Source organism: Abrus precatorius, unplaced genomic scaffold (genome assembly GCF_003935025.1).
Source record: "Abrus precatorius isolate BTA unplaced genomic scaffold, Abrus_2018 Scaffold3, whole genome shotgun sequence".
NCBI lineage: Eukaryota > Viridiplantae > Streptophyta > Magnoliopsida > Fabales > Fabaceae > Abrus > Abrus precatorius.
Window position 1 is genome coordinate 4,601,715 of NW_020874373.1, and position 24,113 is coordinate 4,625,827.

At 32.7% G+C, this 24,113-nt stretch overlaps 3 protein-coding genes across 6 annotated transcripts; 2 read left to right on the forward strand and 1 right to left on the reverse strand.

Annotated features, from left to right (window-relative positions):
• Positions 1 to 5,081: 5,081 nt before the first annotated feature.
• Positions 5,082 to 7,048, forward strand: LOC113860730 (WRKY transcription factor 23-like). Its single transcript, XM_027493231.1, has 3 exons — positions 5,082 to 5,597; positions 6,010 to 6,153; positions 6,283 to 7,048. The coding sequence occupies exons 1-3, from the start codon at positions 5,233 to 5,235 to the stop codon at positions 6,668 to 6,670; spliced, it is 897 nt and encodes a 298-aa protein (XP_027349032.1). The 5' UTR covers positions 5,082 to 5,232; the 3' UTR covers positions 6,671 to 7,048.
• On the reverse strand, positions 6,832 to 17,187 carry LOC113861036 (flowering time control protein FCA; the record flags this gene model as incomplete). Its single annotated transcript, XM_027493635.1, has 15 exons — positions 6,832 to 8,778; positions 8,943 to 9,071; positions 9,157 to 9,321; positions 10,388 to 10,685; positions 10,782 to 10,841; positions 11,568 to 11,632; positions 11,713 to 11,792; positions 12,514 to 12,565; positions 12,987 to 13,051; positions 13,208 to 13,255; positions 15,653 to 15,704; positions 15,811 to 15,893; positions 16,036 to 16,114; positions 16,754 to 16,824; positions 16,962 to 17,187. Coding segments are annotated over 15 exons (1,524 nt in total), but the record flags the coding sequence as incomplete, so codon positions are not given.
• A 2,287-nt stretch (positions 17,188 to 19,474) lies between these two features.
• Positions 19,475 to 23,501, forward strand: LOC113861517. 4 transcript variants are annotated; one of them, XM_027494377.1, is made up of 7 exons: positions 19,475 to 19,609; positions 20,141 to 20,474; positions 20,986 to 21,430; positions 21,596 to 21,601; positions 21,830 to 22,128; positions 22,608 to 22,963; positions 23,308 to 23,467. In XM_027494377.1, exons 2-6 carry the CDS (start codon positions 20,172 to 20,174, stop codon positions 22,941 to 22,943), a joined length of 1,389 nt encoding a protein of 462 aa, XP_027350178.1. In that variant the 5' UTR covers positions 19,475 to 19,609; positions 20,141 to 20,171; the 3' UTR covers positions 22,944 to 22,963; positions 23,308 to 23,467. The 4 variants fall into 4 exon arrangements, with proteins under 4 accessions (XP_027350178.1, XP_027350179.1, XP_027350177.1 ...); XM_027494378.1 differs by lacking the exon at positions 23,308 to 23,467 and having other exon boundaries at positions 20,103 to 20,474; positions 22,608 to 23,273; XM_027494376.1 differs by lacking the exon at positions 23,308 to 23,467 and having other exon boundaries at positions 22,608 to 23,273.
• The last annotated feature ends 612 nt before the right edge of the window (positions 23,502 to 24,113 follow it).

Sequence of the window (24,113 nt, forward strand, 5' to 3'; positions counted from 1 at the left end):
ATAAATAATTTATAATAATCCTTTAACTGAATAACGATGTTTTACAGCTTTAGTTCATATGTTGGTTACTTCTCCGGTTTAAGATTCAATCGAAATGTAATTACAATGTCATTTCTGAATTATGAAGTAGAAATTGGAAGCTTAGATTTTCTCACATGACCAGGATATTGATATTCGCATTCTTAGATCGCCACAAGCATGCATTGCTATCGCAAGATGTTGTGGTGTCATGTTATTTCATAATTTATTTATATTTCAATTTTGTGGCTTCGTCAATCCTATGTGCGCAGAAACTAAAAACGTACACGTCATAATTTTTAAGGAGAGACTTATGAACGAATGAATGATAATATTTTTTATGTGACTTATAAAAAAAGTTCCGGGGTTTTTTTATATTTTATTAAAAATATTTTTAAATTGTACACAACTAAATAATATTATATTAAATTTTTAAATTTTCATTAATTTTCTATTGTTTTTATAAAAATATGAAATAAATTTCTCTTATTATTAATTTTATTCATTCAAACAATACCTTTTCTTAAGTCATTCGAGCATAAAAAAGTGTATTTTATTTGAGAAACAGGCACACTCAATGAATATAGAAATGATAATAATGTTATCGATTGGTCCTCCCTTAAAATAGTTAGACATAAAGGCTAAATACAAGTGGACGGAATTTTTTTTTTTTTATAAAGTGATGAATCATGGTTTGGATTTATGTAAAGAGTCTTTGTTGACTTGTAGTTCATAACAGTATCTTAAGGTGTATGGGATACGGGTCTATCAGTAAATTTATCAATAATTTAAATTAATAAAAAATAGATTGATTTGATCGATTAGATTAGTTTAATTTTTTAAAATTTTAATTCAATTTTAATAGATTCAAATATTAAATTTGAATATTTAAAAACTAAATAGGCTCAAAATCAAATATATATATATATATATATATATATATATGTATAATAAAATTTACACGACTATAATAGAAAAAAAAAGCTTATCCATAAAAAATAAATTATGTAATATTTATGTAACTGACATTATAATTTTTTTGGAATAATTAGTATTTTCTTAAATTTAGTAAATTATAATAAAATAAATTTTAAAATTTTTTTACTAACATGTAATAAACTTTATAAATTAAATTTTTTTATAAAATCTGATGCTATTTTTTCTTAAATATAAATTAGGACAGTTTAATTATAATGCATTTCAAACAATGTTTAATATATAAAAAAAGAATAATTATTTACATAATCTAATAATTAATATTATTATTGAAATATTTTCAAATTATACACACGTATTTGTGCATATAAAGTTAAGGAGGTTGATGACAAGGATTTGAATCCGGTGGCAAAGAGGTTGATGGACCGATTGAAGATCGAGAAAAATGTCGTGGTGGGTGCGTATTTCATTTGTTATTTTATTTTGATTTATTTTAACAAATTAAAATTGAATGATCTAATTCTCTTCATAATGAAAAAGAATTTAGATTCATAAAGTAATCAAATTAGATAACTTGATGCAATATATAATTGAATCAGAAAGTTGCACATAATGACAAGTTGGCCAGATATTAGTGTTTTGAAGTTAAGTTCGATTGCAACATGACGTGTCTAGTTAAGTACTCATGGTTAGATAATACATATACACTATTAAACTTCTCTTTTTAGAAACGTTATATATTCATAAGAAAGATGAGGTTAAACATTAAAAAAATATTTATCATATTAAATTTATAAAAATGTGATAAATATATTTAATAAAAAATATTATTTTTAAGTATTTAAATTCAACTATTAATAGTTTTTTTGGTTATTTTTATCCAAAATTATGGTACTAGTTTAGATTTGTGTGGCATAGAAAAGTCAACCGAATGTTTAAAATGTTATGCATTTGGTGAAAATATTGTTTGTGTAAAATAAAATTATTCTATAGTACATTAGTACATGAAAAAGAAATAATTATGCAACCATGTGAAGCTATACTGGGTAGAATGGAATATATATATTATATTATATTATATACGAGAGTTGCCCAACCCCACCAAGAAATGAATATAGATTAGCGAATCCACTTTGCAGAATAGTCACTCTCTATCCTCATTGGTTTTAATTTCTAAAACTAGAATTTCCTCTTAGCGACAGTGGGCATATCCTACCGGAAAACATGCATGCAAAGGATCTCCTTTTCGTCTTTTTCTCGTAAGCCGTGGATCTTCTTTCGTGATTTCAAAAATAAAGATAGAAAAGAAAAGCATATCGTTAAATTATTCATGTATGTAGAAACTATATTTGTGAGCAGAAATAGTTGGGTTTGGAAATAAAAGGGGCATCCCCACCGTGCTTCCTCCCATGCAGAACCAAGAGTTTATGAAGCCTTTATTAGCACAACAGTTAATCCTCTTCTCTGCAGTGAGTGTCATTTTCAAATTTATAAAATGGTTGTATATGTATAAAGGGTTCATCAACGTATGTGAAAGAGGGGACCATAAAGTTAATGAAATAGTAGAACAGGGGACCAAAGAGCGTGGCTATTTTTCCGGGCATCCATAGGGCGGTACCACGCAGTCCAAGCCGGTAATTAAAGGAAAATCATACACTCACACACCCTTTTTTTTGGAGGAAAAGATAAATAAAAATAGACTTAGCATAAAAGTAAGTATGAATATATATAAAAATTGTTAAAGAAACCACTTGTTGCTGATAACTCCAACATTGTTTGCTGTGGCTATGACTTTTCATTTGTTAAAATGTTTGAGTTATGGTTATCATACCCTAAATTTGAAGTCGAATATTTTATATATTTTTTAAATAAACTACTAATTTTAATTAAATTTATACACGTGTTTGAAACATTTAATGAGTGAAAAATAATCTAAAAAGAAAAAACGGTGATTGATTAATTACCAAGAATTAGGAAAGGAAGAAACAGAATTATTGAAGGGTGGTAGCCAGTAGGAAGAAACAAAGTACTTACACGGCACTATAAACGTCAGCATGCATCTCGTGGCTCGCTAAAAACCACACGTGCATGAACTTAGCATTCTTTTCCCGTCACAAAAGGAGAAGAGAATTGCGGAAAGAGTTCCTCAGATCGTAACTTTTTCGTTTCATTTTCCCTTTTTCTGTTTTATGTTTTAATCACATCGCTGATTAGTGATTACTTATCTCTCTAATCTTTATTTTCTCGGTTTTGGAGTGTATTATTTGATAGAAAAGTAAAGCAGCCTCGTCCACACCCACTCTAGATTTTGCTATTTTGCTAGATATCATATGCGTCCACAGCTTACCCTTTGAGCTTCTTAAAAAGCGTGTTCCATCCATTTCGGGTTCTGAAAATTATTCATTTATTTTTAAAACAACTTTTTAATACTTTTACACATGACTCATCACTATGTTTTAATTATCATCCAAATAGTGTTTCTGCTACGGTTTCAAAAATAAAAATGAAATTTCATCATAGATTATTTTCTTATTTACATGGGAGGAAAAAACTTGTTCTAGAAACCGAAAAGTAAACTTGGAAAACCTTGTAGGCTCCCTGGGATATGGTCGGTTTAGCATGAAAAGTATATGTCTATTCTTTATCGTTCAGCTAACAGTACTGGAGCGGTTCTTTCCAATTAATATGCCAAATAGAAAGTAGAAAAACTCCAAAGGCAGAGTCTCATATTTCAATATATTCTCTTGCTTCTAGATCAGTAATGGGGTATAATCTCATTTCCTTGTGAACCCTCGCTTTGGCATAAATTCCCGGTTAAACCCAAAACGAATCACTCATTTATTTATATGGGACTGTAATGTTCTTTTCTTATACATGAATCATTTGCCCCCGAGTTCGTATAACTTTTTTAGTCAATTTGTTTTCGTAAATGCTATTGATATAACATATATTATTCATTAACCTTTTTGCTTCTTATTTTATATATTAAATGTCAAATTAAGTTTTTTTTTTTTTTACTATTTTCCCCTCATTTTATCCTCGTTTTCTTTATCTTTTCTTATCGAGTAACCGACAGTAAAAGGTTGTCGGGTTTTTTTCTTCTATAAAAAACACACCGAAAAGCTCGTAAAGCAAAACAATAATACTAGAGAAAAAGAGTACAGAGGAGGATCTGGATGTGCCTAGTTCGATCACTTCACGTATTAGTATACATACATAAACGTGTAAATGGTATTTTTTTTTTAAAAAAAAAAGAAAAAGAGAACTAAAAAATACATTGTCTCTCTGGTTTGCAAAAGATTTTAATAAAAATATTAGTAATATATATATATATATATATATATATATATATTCTTTTAAACACACTTTAAACAGTTTTTTTTTTATTATTGAAAGACTAATCAATTTGCGAGTCAAACATTTTTACGTTTCTTAAAAATAAGCTAATTATACAAAACATACTAAAGAGTGTTTTTAAAAAATATATCAATAGTTTTTTTAAAATTTTTATTAAGACAAGAAATAATTACAACTCTTTAGGTATTTTTATGTTATTTATTAATTAAAATTAGACATTTATCTCAACAATTTATAATAATATTAATTTTTTTATTAAAACACTTTAATTTTTATTGATAAACAACTGTAAAAATATCAAACAATTGTCCTAAGTTTTATAGTTTTTATCAAAAAAGTATTAGGAACAATTTTTTCATATTTAATTTAAAATTATAAAAGTGAGAGAGAATTAAAAATATATTAAAAGAATGTTAATAACATCTTTCTTGAATATATATCTTGATTATAGGCGCAGACGCCAAATTTGGTACTTGATTTTCACATCACAGCAGCATGTTCCCATGACGGCGTTAGAATCCAGAACATGTCTCCGTGAGGGAAGGGATGTAAACTGTAACAGCGTTCACACACGGCACACAAATACAACCCGTCAAACGCTACGTATGAAAGCGTCGACCATGAGAAACACCACCATCCTCATGCATTGAATACAACCGGCTCAACATTGTCCGTACCACCCCATTACCTACAATTGCCGGTCAAGTCTCGAGTCACTGTTTTTGGCTTTAGCCACGTTCATAATGTAACTAGTTTCACTTCATTAATTCATTCACTTCACAAACACCTTTCACTTTCTTGTAATGTGTAAACCCCAAAACCACTCTATCTTTTTCCTCCACCTAGCTATCTATAAACCAGATCAACCATATCGTGAGGTTTGAGTCTGTGAAATGAAGGATTTTGGTTTGAGCATTTGAGATGGAGAACAAGGAGATGATGGGTGTGAAGATGGAGGATTATGCCGTAGGATCTTCTTCCTTTCCTTGCCCTCCATTCTTTGATTTTTCTGAAGATAAAAGCACTTTAGGGTTTATGGAGTTATTGGGTGTGCAAGACTATAGTCCTCTTCTTGATTTGCCTCTATTGGCAAACGTGTCTGTGCCTCTAACCTCTGCTGTTAAGGAACAACCTGAGACTGGGAAAGAGTGTTCCGAGGTGTTGAACCAACAACAACCTGCCACTCCAAATTCTTCATCCATTTCGTCTGCGTCCAGTGAAGCAGTCAATGATGAACAGAATAAAACTGTAGACCAAGCACATGAACAGCAAAAGACAAAGGAACAGTGGGTTTCTTTTTCTATTTTTTCTTCTCACTTTTTTTTAGTGTTTGCTGAAAGCTAATTTAATTTGTGATGGAAGGACAAAGATGGACCTTTTTTTTCATTTTGTTAAGTTATTTGGTGTTTTATTTTAATTTTTTTGGGGTAGGGGAGAAGTTAAGTTTGGTGTAAAATTCAAGGTGGATGGCTCATGCTATATTGGAGGAGCATAATTTGGGGCGGTTGAGTGTAAAATACGCATTTGATAATTCAATTAGGGATATGAAATGAATAAGATGGGTCATGAGTGTCTTTTGGTTTTTGTTTTTTACATTTTTTCCCGAGATATAATGTTATAGTACGTTAATTTGTTTGATGTTTGGGACATTCTAATAAAATTTGATGGTTCCTGGGATCTGGTTCTTGTTGGTTTTAGGTTGAAGGCCAAAAAGACAAATCAGAAGAGACAGAGAGAACCGAGATTCGCGTTCATGACGAAAAGCGAGGTCGATCATCTGGAAGATGGGTACAGATGGAGAAAGTACGGTCAAAAAGCTGTGAAAAACAGCCCCTTTCCTCGGTAACACTTTAATTCTTCTATACACGCTTTGATTCCTTCCCTTTTTTCTTTCGGTTTGATTAAATTTTGACCACTAAAACGAAAGTAAATAAGAAATGTTGTGAACATTTGAACTGTGTGCATATGTAGGAGCTACTATCGTTGCACCAGTGCTTCATGTAATGTGAAGAAACGTGTGGAGCGATCTTTTAATGATCCAAGCATTGTAGTGACAACCTACGAAGGCCAACACACACATCCGAGCCCAGTTATAACTCGCTCAGGAGTTTCTACTGGGTGTGCCGACAAATTTGGTTCAGTAATGGGTGGATCTGGGAACTACATGTCCCAATATTATCAGCACAATCAACAAGTCCACGTCAATACATTGTCTTCTTTGGGTTTTCCTCCTCCTTCTTCAAAGAATGTCTCTTTTCCTCAAGAGAGACTGTTTTGTAATCCAGGGTCGACTGCATTGTTATGTGACCATGGCCTTCTTCAAGATGTTGTTCCTTCTCACATGTTGAAGGAAGAGTAAATGATAACTCCATTATGTGATTTATTATGATTACTTTTTTGTAGGAGACTTAGATGAGGACTCCATTACTGGTATATGTAAGTTTTTCTTATGTTGACTGACAGGTGGTACTGGTGATACTGATGATGATCATATGTAAAACCCGCTTTATCTTTTTTGCACATATAGGTCTTGTCATAACATAAATATCAGTGTAACACGATGATCAGATGTATCATTTCCTCGTTGATGTCTCTTACTAGCTGGTTTTGATTTAATATCTTGTACTCTAATAGATACAAAAAAATGAAAGAGCAAGTCAAAATATCCGTTGGTGGTTTGGACTGTGGGGAAATGATTAAAAAATATATCAAATAGGTTTCTATCTTCTTTATAATCTGAAGATGCTGACTCCTCGTTTGTCTTGTGTTTTTGTTTCTTTTTTGTTGAAGGAATGTGCATTCATTTCACTGGCACGGCAGTATAGTAGATTGCTAGGTTTAGGTTTTCAAACGGAAATAACTGAGGTGCAACCTTCTTGCTTGCTTTGTTTAGTTCCGGTAATCCACAGAAAACGAATTCTAGGGAAATGTGCTTCTAATTTGAAGGATACGGTGGCGAAAGAACTGTGCCAATACGGTAACAAGTTAATAAATAGGAAGAGCAGTTCAACTATTGACAATCCACTTTAACCTTATCAAGTAAATGCTGCATGCAATGTTATCCAATCATGGATTTGATTCGTTGGAGAGGTAAAAGAGGGGGGAATTAAAGAAAGAGAAGTAAACAAATTAGTAAAAACTTAAAACAAGCATTGCATTTGAAGCGTGATCTGGCTTCCACGATGGAATGGATCTTGATAATGACTCATTTTAGCTTAATATATTAAGGCACCATAATATCTCGTGTCGTATTCTTTCGCAAGTTTGGTGCTATTGGGCAGGTGAGGCTCTCATCGCAAGAGGTTTCAACAGATAGGCATAGACCAATGCGCACTAAGGGTTGCATATGATACGGCATTATCAATGAGCCCATGGGGCCCTGCTATTCCCTATTACATGATCCCTCTCTCTATTAAGCACCCAATACATTGGATTGAATTAAAATTGTTCAATTCCGCATAGAGCAGGGAATAATTACCAACCCACATTAAATTCTCCCCAGTTGAATTGTCAAGCCCCTCTGTCTCTCTTTTTCCTTCGCTTGCCGTTTAGACTCAGATTCTATTCCAGTTCTCGCATTCTTCTCTTTCCCCTTTTCCTTAGCAGTTAAAGAATGTTTACAAAATCCATCTCCCATTGCCTCCCAGTGATAATACTCCTCAAAAACGCTTTCTGGGTCAAAAATTGAGGCTTTGGCTCTACCTTTATTGGTGCTACAATGTGCTATTTACCTATCTTCTATTCCTTTACTCGTACACAAATAAATGTCAGGAGAAAAGATCCTGCCGACTATTGTAACAGTATCAAACTTAGATAAAATAAAATACAATTCAAAGTTACCCATTTGACTTAAAAGTCAGTTTCTAGATCCACAAGAACTTAATCAATCGGAATCCAGGACAACCATGAAGGTAAGACGAAGTGAATGAGATGGGCATTTCGGTACCATTTATCACATGGCACTACTACTGGAGCAAGAAAAGCGATTCAAGTTCAAATCCAATTCCTATAGACAATAATTATTTGTATGCGTTGAAAACTTACACGTACACCTAGGGGGCAGCGCTTCTTAAATTTGTAGACCCTACAGTGGTAGTGGAGCCACATTTCTTATCAAACTCCCTAGCCTTTAATCAATTTCTCGTTCCTCTCACAATCACGAGCAATATAAATACAAATTAATCTCTGAAAATCAGATTCCACAGCACCCCAAAAAACACAAAAGTCCCGCCTGGAATTCAAACATTTCAAACTCTCAACGTTTCATTTAGGGAGGAGGTTTTCCTACCCCCCAAAAGATAGAGTTTAACTTACATTGCCTCTAAACAAAAAATTAAGCCATTTGGTAATCTAAATATCTATGTAGAAGTACTAACCTAGATTTCGATTGCCCAAGAAAAAATAAATAAATAACGCCTATCCAAAAACAGGACTTGTTTCTGACTGCCTGTGGTCATGATTTGTTTCCTGCAAAACTCGAGAATGTTAGATGAGTGAAGATTAAGTCCCCTCTATTAACCAAATAGAGAGTACTTTCTCGAACAATTAATCAAGGGGGGAAAGGAAGGTTTTTATTCTATTTTTCTGGTTTTGCTGAACTTTTTATGAGAGAAATACATCAGAAAATGCACCTGTTGTATTTGAGTAACTTGTTGAGAGGAAGGTAATGATGATTGCAAGTGACTACGGTTTTTATCCTCCTGCTCCTGCAGTTTCTGAGACTCTTTCTCATGTAATGCATACTCCTCAGGCTTCTCCCACTGCTCCAAGAGTAACCATTACACACCAAAGTAACAGAAATCCAAAACAGATTGTAGGAAAAAGATCAAAAAGCTGAAACATTACTTTGCTTTCACAAGTGACACAGTTGTAGTAGTATTTATAACCATCAGGACAGTAGTGTTCACTCCAGTCACACTCGGGGGGATCTTCGTCTTGTGGACTAGTAGGCATATCAGGCTGGTTATTGCCAGCAACAGTATTAGGGTTGTTTCCAGTCTCAGTAGGCAGCTGGGAAGAACATTAAACTAAGAAAATTATTGTGGTCTGCCAAATTAAGGTGCTTAACCAGTACTATGTCAAATTAGATAACCCATTTAAACGTGCAAAGTAGTTCATGACCACAGATGCAGAGATTTAGTCCAACATTAAAAAAGAATGGAATGCTTAGTAGTTCACCATTACTTATAACAGATCAATAATGACTCTTTTAATACCATTACTCAATTGTAACAATGCATAATTTAGAAAAAGAAAGAAAGAAAGGAAAAAAAAAAAAAAAACAAATGACTTCATAAATGACTATTGAAGTAAGTTAAACAGCTTTGAACATGACAGTGTGGCACCTAAGACATTCATAAATGCTCGAAGTTGTTCTATTTATAAAGGAATAAAATTGCATAAATTTCAGGAGAATAAAAATGACTTGAAGATTAAAGGCTGTCATAGCTAACAACAAACATATACCCAGGAATACAATAGATGACAATATTAGGTGTGGATTGATGTGAATTGAAACTAGTGTTAGGAATACACTCTCTAACATACTTCTAATTATTAGCTAAAATTTATTAAGTCTTTTGTTTGGGAGTTAGTTTTTGGGGGAGAGAAGGAGGGAAGGGGAAGGCTAATTTGATGATAATCATTATTTGGGAGTTTTTAGATAAGAGGGAGAATTTTTATAAACCCTCCAAAGTCCATGATTTTAAGTTCTCCCATCTTGAAAGATTTTTTATCACCCATCCCTTCTCCTTTCCTCTCTTACCCTTCAAATTCTTCTCTTCCTTCTCCCTCCAAATTCTCAAACAAAGCCTATAGATTACAAATATTATGTAGATCTCATTCTTAATTTAATGATTTTATTTTCTCATAATTTTGTAGTTTTTAATATATTTTAGTCAATGACTAGAAGTATGTTAAAAAAATGTGTTAGATAATGTGTTCCTAGAACTTTTCTAATATCAATTCAACAACGTCAGTCCACCTCTTCAATAACAGAAATTTATTTATACCAAAACCAAAATTTCCCTGAAAGACTTCTAATGATCAATTGCAGTATTACCTGTTAGCCACTAACCTGTGAACTTAGTTGCTGCTCGATATTCTGAACTGATGAATCTGCTGGATTTAATGGTCTCTGCACCTCAGGAAAAAATGGCTGAGAAGGCAGGTTTGAAGGTTGAATAGACCGTAAAGGCATTGTAGCCAAATGTGAATGTGCTTGTTGGGGAGCAAATGGTTGCTGTATGACAGCAGTACCAGGTTCCCAGTTCTGCATATGAGAAGCAACTTGTGGGTGTGCAATTGTGGAATGATGCGGGCCAATAGGCATAATACTCCCTCCAAAATTGGAATCACCAAAATTTGGCAATGGCCTATGACGAGATTAAATAGAAATTTATTAGCAAGTCATATGCATGTTGCAATTAGCAAAGAATGTGAGAAGAAGAAGATGAAGAAGCGAAACAAACCAAATTGGAGGTTCTTGAGAACAGGGACCAAAATTTGCATTCCCAGATAAATAGTTGCCCCTAAAGAGATCACTAATACAAATCGTAAATTTATCTCCTTTAATAAAATAGCAAACAAAATATTCAAGTGTTTGGAAAACCATATTGGTTGTTGATAGAGTAGGGGAACTCAATTCATCGTTGAATGATCCGATTGGGGTTGAATTACAATTCAGTTGGAAGTTTTTCTGTAAAGGATTTATTTTCTAAGTAAATATGACAAATATATATTCAAAGTATAACACTTTGAGTCTTTAATACCACTTAGTGTTTTTTTTTTTTTTCCAGATTTTAAGTGACCAAAACTCCCTTTTGCATTTAACAAACCCTAATTCAACTGCAAAATGTCTATTTGGTAACGTTTTCACACTGGATGAAAGAAAGATTATGGTTTTATAAAACATATTCCATCATCAGCCACCTTTTTCAGTTTTTGTGGCAGACAAAATCCATTCCAACCACCTTCATTCATTTTTTATTATTTTCCTTCACTCTTTTATTATTAATAGCAATGAGTTTAAAAATATTTGCACTAGCATTGAGAATAAGTAAATTTTATAAGTATTTTATGCTTTAAAGTGATTTACTTAATACTATCCAAACAAGAACAATTTTTTAAATTAACTTTTAAAATATCATTCCCAGACACAGATCAACTATATCAAAATAAGCTTTAATGATTGGTTGGCCAATCAAAGACTATGAAAAACAGAGCTAATGACAAATAACGGGGTGAGAAAGCAAAACCTTGATTCCCCAGTCTTAGGTTTCTTAGGATCCGCAAAACGAACAATTAATGGATGATCACAACCCTATGTAAATAAAAATAAGATTTTAGCTAGCATTCAAAAGTGGACAGAATAATATGTATCAATCAATAAAATAGACTTACTCTCATTGTGAAGGCTTTATTCAGCCCTTTGATTGCAGCCAATGCCATTTCTCTATTAGAAAATTTGACAAAAGCATATCCTTGAAAATGAAGAAATGCCACATAACTGGTTAGGTGAAAAGAAAACCATGAATAATAAATTGATGACATAAATTAAATACAAGACTTAGTGCTAAAATCTAGCACAGCAAAAAAACTACAACATGGATGGGGCATGGTCCTGTCTCTATATGCATGTACCAAATATATAGTAATTTTATGATAGAAGTAGAAGTGGACCAGAAATAAAAATAAATAATATTCATTGCAACAGATAGCCTCTCTTCAGTATCAAGGAGGTACAAAACACTTATCAAGGAAGAAACAAAAGTATGATTCCCTTATTCCCTTCCTATTCACGTGTCTCAGGTATTCAAGAAACCTAGACTCTCCCTGCCAATTTCCACTCCAAAATCAATCACTCCTTCTCTGCTTTCCCTCCTAGTTTTTATATTCTGTTATTCCTTTCTGTCCAATGAGCTTGCTCTAACTAACCAATGGTTGGGGTCTCCTAAGTCCTAACATGTTACTCATATTTTTTTCTTACAAAGAATCATTCTTGAAGAAAAACTTGGCTAAATGAGATTTGAAAGAAAGAGAGAATTTTCTAAATCTATCTGGACACTGCCTCTTGCTCTATCTCTCACAGTTTATATGTAGAAATGTAGGGTAAGAAATAAAGGACAGAATCAATTATATGTCCATTCTTCAAAGCCGCAGATATTGTATCAAAAACATTGCATGGAAAGATCAAGGACCAACCACGAGTGTGTGCAATGAAGACATCTTCTACATGCCCATAAGGGGAAAATATCTGCAGAGAATATGCATACAAAACTCAGAAACACAATGAAAATCACATCCTGCAGATTATAAAGAATATTCCACAATATCTTGTATCAAAGCAAAATAGAGAACCACCAATAGTTACAGATATGTAGATGTGAATAACAAATTTTTTGCTAGCCATAAGCCCATAATAACACCATGACAAGTGCCCACATGGGAACTATTACCTTTGTATCTAATATCTATATCTATTCCATTTAAAATGAGCCAATTGGGCAACATTTCCATCCATCTGAACTAGGATGTGGGTACATTTCTACAATTAGCATACCCTCCAGCTAAATACAAAACCATGGATATAGTCATTGGAATGAAAAAATGCTAAACTAACTTGTTTTCAGGTGATGGAAAAATACATATGGATGAATGTGAATGGTGAAACATACTTCTTCAATTTCCTTTTTTGAAGCTTCTTTGTTGATGTAACTAACAAAAACTTTATCTGCCACCTCTGAAAAAATATAGAAACAAATTAAAAATAAAATAGGAAGTGACTGTTTGAAAATAGATAAAAGAAACAGCAGTAAAGAATAAAATATTAGTTTGGCCAGTTATATATTCAAATTCTAAGGACATCGCTATCCTAGGAAAAGGAAGAGAAGTATGCCTTCTAAAGGATCTTTCTTTTCCAAGTTACGGCAGAACCCTCGAACCCCTACAAAAAGAATAAAAAAGAATCACATAAAAAAACACGAGTATTCTGCTTTAAATTACTCATTACTTGCGAGAAAAAGTAAACCGTGTTCTATAGCATGTTTTCATCAACAAAACTTACAATAGAAAAACAGTAGTATAAACTCTTAGAAGTATTAAATTTAAGGTTTAAATGGTATTTTTATATTTATACTTGAATCACATTTGTAAGTTAGTCCTTTTATATAAAAAGTTTGTATATCAATATTTATATGTACATTTGTTTCAAATTTTGTCCCTGCTATTACATTTAAACTAAATGACGTTTGCTTCATCTTCCTCCATTCTTAATCAGCTATTTGCATTGCTTCTCCAACACCTAAAACAATTTCCGCTCTTCTTATAACACACTAATCAATCTCACCTTCAATGTAGCTATATTCTACATACACATGAGTGCAATCACCAAGGTCTAACAGAATACTCCTTTCTTCCCCCCTTATCTATCCAATTCTTATGACTCTGCCACTGCCAACTTCCTCACCAACACCACATATTCCAAGTTGGATTTCCCTAACAATGCCTCCCAAAATCTTGGCCAAGAACTCCTCAAACTCTTGTATGACAAACCCACTTGAACTGCCAAAGCCAAATCCCACATAAAATCTATGAATTGGTGTTGATGTTAGTTCTATGCTTATAGCATAGCATGGTCTTGTAGGATTATCTGATAAGCAGGACTCCAGGTTCTTGTGCACCCAGTCTTCAAGTATCTTGATTCCTTTCTTCAACCCTTCAACTAGATCAGCTTGTCCCGTGTAAAACAAACGGTAGACGACTTGAAGGACTGTGTGTTTTCCATAAGAAGTCATGTGTCTTAAAGGAAAAACACAGGTTGCAGGTTGCAGCTGAGGAGTATGTAACAATGGCCAAGTGATCGATGTGTTCGAGGGAGAAACACAAGAGCCATTGCTTGTTTGAGAAGTCTTAGGTGTGGTCCATTGGGACTAGCAACTAAGACCAAGTCAACTGCTCATTTGTGGGTTAGTTTCACAGAAAGATAAGCTCTACTGGATGAGGGGCACATGATATAAGGTGTTTGTATTGGTGGAGAATGTAACAGTGATGAGGAGCTGCAAGTTAAAGAATGAAGGATAGATGGCAAGGACAAGAGGCATGTTTTGTGACTTGCAAAGCCGAATGGAAACTTGCTTGTGCATTTGGTGGAATAGGGACAAAAGAGAAGCACAACTTGGGACTGTCAGGTGTGTCATCAAGCTCAACAGGATCATCATCATCACACGTAGAGTGCAGAAGTGAAAGATGATTTTTAGTATAAAGGGTAATTCTTTTAAACAATCCCAACAAATAGGTGATTAAGAATGGAGGAGGTAGATGAAACAAACATCGTTTAGTTTCAATATAATGGTAAAGACCAAATAAAAAACAAATGTATGTATAGAGACTAATATACAAATTTTTTACATGTACGGATTAACTTATGAATGAAAATAAAGTATAAGGACGAAAATATCATTTAAACCTAAATTTAAACTTAATATTAACATACTATAAGAAATGTTTTTGTCTCAAAAACTTCTAAAATTAATTTCTACATAATAACTAAATCTCTCGTCTTCAAAGCTGCTAACACTATAACAAGTGACAACATAGTTTACTCTCAACACAAAAAATAAAGGCTAGAAAAAGATTTTTCTTTCTTAAACCAAAAGATAAGAAAGGTTCATTTTGTACAGAGAGAGAGAATTTTATTCTCAACTCCCTTGAAATTTGTCTTTATTTGACAAAACTCCCCTCTATTTCAAAAACCTACAGAAACTGCTCCAAAACAGAACATTGTCAGGGAAAGTTTGAGCATATATAGTAAAGTCTTTGGAAGATAAAGAACAAGAATACTCTGTATTCTGGAATTCAAAATGTTCATTTCTCCCTTTCCAACTTTACTCTTTGAAAGGAAGTGACACAGCATAAGCATGAAAACAATAATCAATTCCCCATTAAAAAGAGCATATCAGCAGCAGAAAATACTGCAGCTTAACAACACTTTTTATAACTCAATAAGGAAAATTTATAATGCCAAGAGCAAAATGGTACACTGAATGAAACTGAGCAGATTTTAATAATTTTATTATTATTCAAATAATCTTCACAAGACTGGGAGTTAACAGCTATATCAGGACATACATCTGGAGTCCATAATAAACTGTGAAACCTGTTCTCATCATTAATTTTTTTATTAGAAAGTTGAATAAGGTATGCAAACAGATATATTTCAATAAATAACCAATCTGGATTGAGAAAATAATTTCAATTAATTAGCTAAGTGGAACCTGGCTAAGACATGGCAATACAGTATTAAATTTATAGGTTCAAAAGGACATTAAAATTAAACAATTACCCAGACGTTCAAGTTCTCGATCAGCAAATCTTACAACAACAGGACATGATTCCTAGGAAATGTAAATGTGTCAAACAATAAAGATGTGTTTAAAATAATGAAACAAATAGCAAGAAGAAATGGTTTAAGTCAACCATAATAGGTAAAATTGTTCTTACCCCAGGAAATGTAAATTGATTGCTTAAAGCCTTAATAGCCCTGTCAGCTTCATCTAATGTTGCATATTTCACAAAACAGCTTCCTGTGTAAGTAAAAAGAAATTTACACTAGTTTTAATACCTGTAGATATGGCATACAGCATATATGCACGCGAGCATCAAGTGAAAGTCATTGCTCCTTGTAAAGCTTGGAAAACCAAATTGCATAAACTAAAATACAGATACCTTGCCGTATGCCAGTTCTCCTATCTTTTAAAAGAACAACCTCAACAATAGTTCCATGTCCTTCAAACACAGGGCGAATCTGATATAAAATTACAAAAATGAAAAGAGATAGAAGAGTAAGCACTATAATAAAAATAAAGAAAGCAAAGAAGAAAATAATAAACAAGTATTGCACCAACCATTTAGCTGAAAAAAATGCACGCTTGATTGTGAAAACATAATAAATAAAAGTATCCCTTTTGACAATGAAGAGAGAAAAAAAAAAGTGGTTTGAACATCACAATCAAACACTCTTCACCTGTACATTATAGGGGGGGCCTTAAAATTCTTCCACGGGAAGGGACGGCATCTCTTACCAATTGAAACCCTTACAAATAGAGCACATTTGGCACAGATAATGGAATTTCAAGGAATCAAAATGGGATTGAGCATAGAGATGGAATGGAATGATAATTTCTACTCTAGTGTTTGGTTACGAAAGAAAAATGAAATCACATTTGTCTGATTTCAATTACTATTATGCTCAGGACACGGAATGGATAACAACTGTAACAAACTGAAGATAAATAAGGCGATTCAAGGCTCAGCAAATCAAGGCATACAATTGAATTCGCAAGTGCTTTCCACCATTCTAATGCAATAAAGACAGGGACATCATGATCATTCCTATGTAACATTTATATTAACAAATTAACGTGAAAGTGTGAAAGAGACATACATCAGCCTCTGTTGCGGTTCTTGGAACTGGCGCAACATAAACTTTTACGTGACATCCACCGTCCACTTGATCTGCAAAAAGGAGAGCCTAACAATTCAGACAAAACTTGCAAAACAAATGCATAATACACTCATATAGTATATGGAGACACAACTTCAGTTAAATTAAATTTAATAATAATAAAAGAGTGAAGGAAAAACGGTAGTGCCTGGAGAAGTTCCTTGCCAGGGGCGTTTGCGGGGAGGGCGAGGCACGGAATGGTTAAGAGCGTATGGAGAATCAACAACGGGAGGTATGGGGTGGAAGTGATTAAAGGCGTTGGCATTGTCGTGGGGATAAGGGTTTGTAGGGTTTCCGTTGAAATTGACCCTTTGTTCTGCGTGCTCCTTCTGATTCTCCAGCTTCGTCAACTCTCGATTACACTTACTTTGACGTTAGCCGTAGATAAGATAACTGAAGAAGAATCACCGACGTAACAGGCCTCCGTTGCTCTTCTGCTCTGCTTCCTAAACAATTCTCAGACAATTTGCAGTGCCTGTGAGGTTTAGTATTCTTTTTTTTGTATTTTTAAAAAAATGTTCTGATAACAGAATCAGCACTGGTATAAATATAAAGTTTTATTATTTTATAATAAGAAAGACAACCAAGATAAAATTTCATGTTTTAACTATTTAATATTTACTGACAATTAATTTTTTATTTTAAAACTAACTCTTAAATACTTATCTTGCTTAATAATTTTTTTAGCCATTAAAATTTCAATTATTATTATAATTTATAATATAAATGTATTTTAAAATTTATGAAACTTAAATATTTATGAACCTTAAATTTGTTATCATTACTAACTTTTGTTTACTAGTTTATGGAAAAAAATTCCTTGCAGTTTAGGAAACTGCACTTCACATTTTTATTTTTGCTTAAGTGAATTTAGATTCGTTTTTTTTTCATCTCAGCCCCTTCTTCTTCTTCACTATTTTTTCATCTTCTCCTCCTCACTCCACCCCCATTTCATCCCTTTTATTCTCACCCAATCTCCCTCTATTTTCTTATCTCTTCTTCTTTCAGTCTCACCTAGTCTCTTTTTTCCTCTCTCTTCATATAGTTCTCCTTCCATTCACCACCACACATTCTCTCCTTATTATTTTTTCTCCTTCTTCCACTTTCCCTCACCCTCATTCTCTCTTTCACTCTCACTTCCATCTGTCTCTTGGACTTCTTTTCCTTTTTTTTTTTCTATGATTTTTTTACCCCTATTTTTAGTTTAAGCGAAATTTTCTATTTTTGTTTAAGCAAAAATTACTCTTTGACTTAAGCAAATTTTTTAAGTTTAAGCTAATATCACTTATTGCTAAAATCGCTTAAGCGAATTTTGTTTTGTTTAAACAAAAATTAGGTTTAAGCTAAAATCACTTATTGCTAAATTCGCTTAAGCGAATTTTGTTTTGCTTAAACAAAAATGCACTGCAGATGCAGATATAGTTTCTATCTGGATCTCTAGTTTTTGATGAACTTTTATTAAAAAAATTAAAATAATCAAAAGTAAAATACTCAACTAAACTATAATTAAAAATAGTTATATACTAAAATATTTGATATTTGAATGATAATTTAATTTAAATTTACCACTATTTATTCAAAACAAAAATATAAATTATCCATTCAATTAATTAATACTTTATAAAAAAATACATTTACGAAATACTTTTTCTTATGTGTATCATTTTTTTATATATAATGTTAAAAGTTTATTTTATTTTATGATAAAATACTAAAGTTTAGATTAATCTCAATGAGTTACATTTACTATAATATATAAAAAATAATTGCACATTTATCTATTTTCTTTGTTAATAATTAACTAATTTAAAAGTATACAGTTAATTGTAGTCAAGTTAAATTTAGATAATTTTTTAATAAATATTTATAAAACTAAAAATAATAAAATAAAACCATTTTTTTATATGTTAAAAACAAATTATTTTTTTAATTTTTTAAAATTTAAAAATTTAAAAATATATATAAAATTTTGTAATTTATCATTATTATTATTATTATAAATCTTAGAGCAATAAATTGTAATGTAATAAAAACGGTTTTACTTGCTCTAAAAAGTAAATATTAATTAATTTATTTTATTTAATAATTTTATAAATATAAAATTTTGTTAATTTAATAATTAGTTTAAGAGCTTTAAATAAATGTATAAAATTTATTAAAATTGATAAAGTTTAAAATTTTTAACATGAAACTATTGAAAATCTTATTAAATAAATTTATTTTAGAATGTAATAAGTTTCTTAAAATATAAATAAATAAATAAATATAAACTATAACATTGTATTTTCTTAATCGTATAATTATTAATGTAATATTATATAAATAAAAATTTTAATTAATAAAATTTGATAATATACAAAATTATTAAATAGTGTAATTTATTCTTAAAATAAGTGATTTTTATTTATAATAATTTTTCTTTTTGACAGAAAAATGAAGCATTTGAATTAAATAAATAATTATAAATAAATTATTTTTAGTTATATTATTACAATTTTTTAACTGCTGGTACGGAATTATATATAATTAGTTAAGGTGTTTATGCTTTTTCCTTAAATATACATTTAATTCTCTCGTTCTTATTGATACATTTAATTTTCTTAATTCCATTATAGATGAAATATCTATTTTTAACCCCTTTTTTTTATTATTATTATTGGGAAAACGAGGTCGGGTCGGGCGAGCAAGGAGGTAACCCTAAGTAGAAAATGTAGATAGGTTGTGTGTTGTTTAATTATTTGTGGAAACGTAATCGACACTTCGCAGTGTGGAGGATCGTCGTCTTCATCTCTCACCGTAAGTCTCCTCTCTCCCCAAATCCAATGCCCTAACACTTTCATTTCATGAGATTAACATAACATCTTAGTTTCTCTCGTTTTACGCCTTTCATTTCAATTCGAGCTTCGCAATCTCTTTCGTTTCCGTTGTTTTCAACGCTTCGTTCTCGAATATTGTTGTTTATATTCCTCACTTGAGCGTGTTTTCAAACGATTAATTTATCGAGGGACTAAGACCCACTAGTATAAACACTTCGTTGTAAACTGTCTACTTGTCGCGGCTCATTTATCAAACCTATTCATTTACCGTAATCTATGTTGATAAGTTCTGCACTAATCGTGTATGCTGATTTATGAACAGCATTTTTCCAAACGAGTATGCGTCTATTAAATTCGAATTTAGTTGAAATTAATCATAAGCAATGTATAATTCATTGAAATTAATGGTAAAATGTATTCATGGCATGTTCCTTGATAGCGCATCTTTTTAATTTATTTATTTTTGATTTTAGTGGATTTCAGTATTGCTGCTTCATTTGTGGGAATGCAGGAGTTCAATCTAGGTTGGCTATTTTTGTTTAATGGCAAACAGACCGGATCCTGACATTGACGACGATTTTAATGAGCTCTATAAGGAGTACACTGGCCCCCCAGGATCTGCTACTACGAATACGCAAGAGAGGGCAAAACCAAATAAAAGGTCTAATGCAGGTTCTGACGAGGAGGAAGAAGCCCGGGACCCTAATGCTGTCCCAACTGATTTCACCAGCCGAGAAGCTAAGGTTTGGGAGGCTAAGTCGAAGGCTACTGAAAGGAACTGGAAGAAAAGGAAGGAGGAGGAAATGATATGCAAACTTTGTGGAGAATCAGGGCATTTCACTCAGGTATGACAGGTTCCTCCACTGCTTCATTATCAGTTCTACCCCTTTGCAAACATTTCTGCTATGTAAGCATTGGCATGTAGTGTTCAAGCCTGCCCAGTGCTTATGTGGTTAAATTTTAGGTTTTGATAGATTGTTACATCTGACTTCAATAGAGAAAAGGGGGCAATGAGATAATTTAGTTCTCTCTATTTTTTAACCTCCCACTTCTTCAGTCCTTCAATAAAAAAAATGTCTTTAATTTTTGGTTGGCACTAGTATCTGCACTTGCGGTTTCATTTAGTATGCATTGGAACTATGAACTAAATCACACATGCTGACTCCTTATTGTTTTGGAGGAGAAGAGGCGGGGAGTTGAGTTGTCTCTACTTGTTTTGGGATGATTGATTTTCTTTATCATTTTGGGGCCTTATGGTATTGTGAATGTGATTTATGATATAAGGTGGTAGTTGATTAAAATTATTATAATTGTTGTCATTATTTTAGTTGAATGATATTCTACTTGAGAATGTAGGGTTGTCCATCTACACTTGGAGCAAATCGCAAGTCTCAAGATTTCTTTGAAAGGATACCTGCTAGAGACAAACAAGTACGGGCACTTTTCACGGAGAAAGTTATAAACAAGATTGAAAGGGATATTGGATGCAAAATTAAGATGGATGAGAAATTTATTATAGTCAGTGGTAAGGACAGGTTAATTTTGGCAAAAGGTGTTGATGCTGTGCACAAGATTCGAGAGGATGGTGATCAAAGGGGATCTTCTAGTTCTCAAATGACCCGTTCAAGATCACCTGAGAGGAGTCCGGTTAATTCTCGATTTCAAAGGTCTGAGCCTCAAAAGTCTCATTCTGGACCACGAAACACATCTCAGTTTCAACATAGGTTTGGTAGGCAAGAGAGGGCTGTTGAAGAGCGTGTCCGGGAGGACATTCAAAAGTTTGCAAGAGGTTCTCCACAAGGTAGGGACAGCATAGGATATGTTTACAGCATCCATAGAGAACTGGTAATCTCATTTTCGTAGTCTGATAGGATTCTGCATACTAATACTATTATTTTTGAGTAAAATTTATCCTCAAATGACCTGCATTGTAACAATATTGATCTTACTTGTCATTTACTTGCAGCAAGAGGTAAGTTCTTAGCCTTCAAGCATTATCTCGGTCCTGAAGGGTTGCCTCCATTACGAACATATTTACTGAAAGGATTGGCTCCCATGGTTTCAGTATGCGAATATAAAGATAGTTTTTGAATTAAAGCTATGTTAGCATCTTGAATCAAGTGCAATTTGTTGAATTAAAGCAAATCATCTATGTTGGCATCCTGAATCAAGTGCTTAACATACTCTTCATTTCATGAAGCTTATGGAAATAGTGGAGCTAGAGGTCGTTCAAGCCAGTCAAGATCTCCAAGACAGGCCCCTTATACAGGGAACTCATATAATTCTTTTGATGGCCGTAATCAAAACATGGGTACTTATAGGAATGATGGGTGGGATTCTCATGGTAGAGAATCTGGTATCCAGCCTGGTCATCAGTTTGATTACAATGCCAGCCCTAAGACTTTAGAAGAATTAGAGTTGGAGCATAAGAACGAGGCAATGGAGCTAATGAAAATTCGTGACAGAGAAGAAGATGAAGAAAATTTCAAGCATCGTGAGGTATGATCAAGGGTGATACATGTTTTTCTGAAATCTCTCAAGTCATAATTAACAATCCTTTATTCTTGCCTGTGCCATCTTGCTAAAAAAAGAATGTAGTATTATATTAAAATCTTTGTTATAATCAGGAATAAAGTTATAACCAAATTGCTAAAGTAGAATTATTTTCTCTGTGATGATTTTCTTATTTCTGTTATTTTTGTCAAATCTTACACTTTAGTATCAGCTTGCATTGCTGATGCCAATGTTTATCCTTTGGTTGTGCACTAGTGAAGGGCTGCTGGTTAAAATTAACTTGAACTTTGTTTCTGTTTTCCTGCAACTTAGCTTGTATAAGAAGTTTTGCTGATCTTTAGACATTGGATTTGTAAGTGAGGAAAGTAACATTGGAAGTGGTTTTAAATCTCACAAGATACTACTCTTTGTTTGTTTACTGTGCTACTTCATGATTTCTAATATTTTGTTTATTACTATGGAAGACTATTAGAGATTTGAGGGAGAAGCACGTGAGCAGAGTTGCTTTGGTGAGGGCTGCACATGCAAAACAGTGGGAAGAATTTCTCCAGCTTGATGGGCAGAGGCGTCAACAGCAGGCAATCCAACAAATGTCATCTGGTTATCGAGGTTTTAAACAGCAGAGTTTTCCTGAATATGATGGGTCCAATGTTAATCCCCCATATGGTGGGACTAATTTACCCTTGGAATCGAGGAACAGGTTCTCAGACAACATGGAAACTTATCCTACTAGGCCTCATGATAATTTTGGTGAATTTCGCAGGCATGGAGATTTTGCAAAAGCTTACAACAGATATTAAAATTCTATGTCAATCAAGGGGTGAGTTATTCTACTTAGCCTGTCAAACCTACTCAAAAAAGGAGTTTAATATTTAGTTTAGATCTTTCCTCTCCTCAACTGTACAGTTGGTGAACTTGTCTCATTTTGGTAAACATCACTCATCAGCTATGGATCTTGGCCCAGCATTTGATTGCCATTCTTTCTAAATTCATTTAGTAGTATATATTGTTCATGTTGTCTCATAGAAGGGTCTAATATTGTAAGGTTCATAGATCTGTAGATTTTAGTTGACCAAGGATGTCATTGCAGTTTGTTGCGCTGGATTTTGCAGATTGTGTTTTGTTTCAGCCATTAGCTTTAATTTTGCTCGAAAAAATTTTCAGGGTCCAGATTGATCGAGTAGGCAGTTTAACGCCCCGGGAGCCCATAAGTTAGGTAAGTATGATGGTTAATCCTAGGTTTGCGAAAGACATGCATTTCAATTGACTGATCTGGTCCCCTTTTGAAATATAGTTGCTCTGCCTTGTTAAGAACTTTGCTGTAAATTGCGATGCATTATTGGGTTATTATCTTAACTGGTAACATGGTACTGCAGCTTGGTCTGATTGATTTTAGTAGAATGAAATTTACGCTTTGTTACGCGTAAGGGTTCTTATGGTTTATTGAGGTTGGTACTGATGTCACCGCGTAGTTGAAAACGGTTGGTGCTTGTTCATTCTTTAGGTTGGCGCATGTTCATTCTTGCAATAATTTATTCGAGCAGGTGGTCTCGTTGGTTCGTATTATTAACACTTTTCCGTGTCACGCATCGAATGATTACATTACATCTAAATGGTTTTATGATAGCAAATCAAGATGTAATTTTTTTCAAAAGATTTTGTTAACATCAGCTCTTTTAAGCATTTATAAATAGGTTTGTTTTTTGAAAAAGGCAAATATTTATTATATTAAAGCTATAGAAGTAGAATAAATGTTTCAATTAAATTTTATTATTAGATGTTTATTTTCTATCTTAAAAACTCTTTTTTAGTTGCAAGTTTGACATGACGCTATTGATTTGTCATTACAAATTAAAGGAAGTATTTAAAAAGAATATGTAAGACATTTAATTGTTCAAGGAACATTGGCAATTGTATATCATTTCAAACTGGCGAGAAATTAATTCATTAGCATAAGGCGATTAAGAATC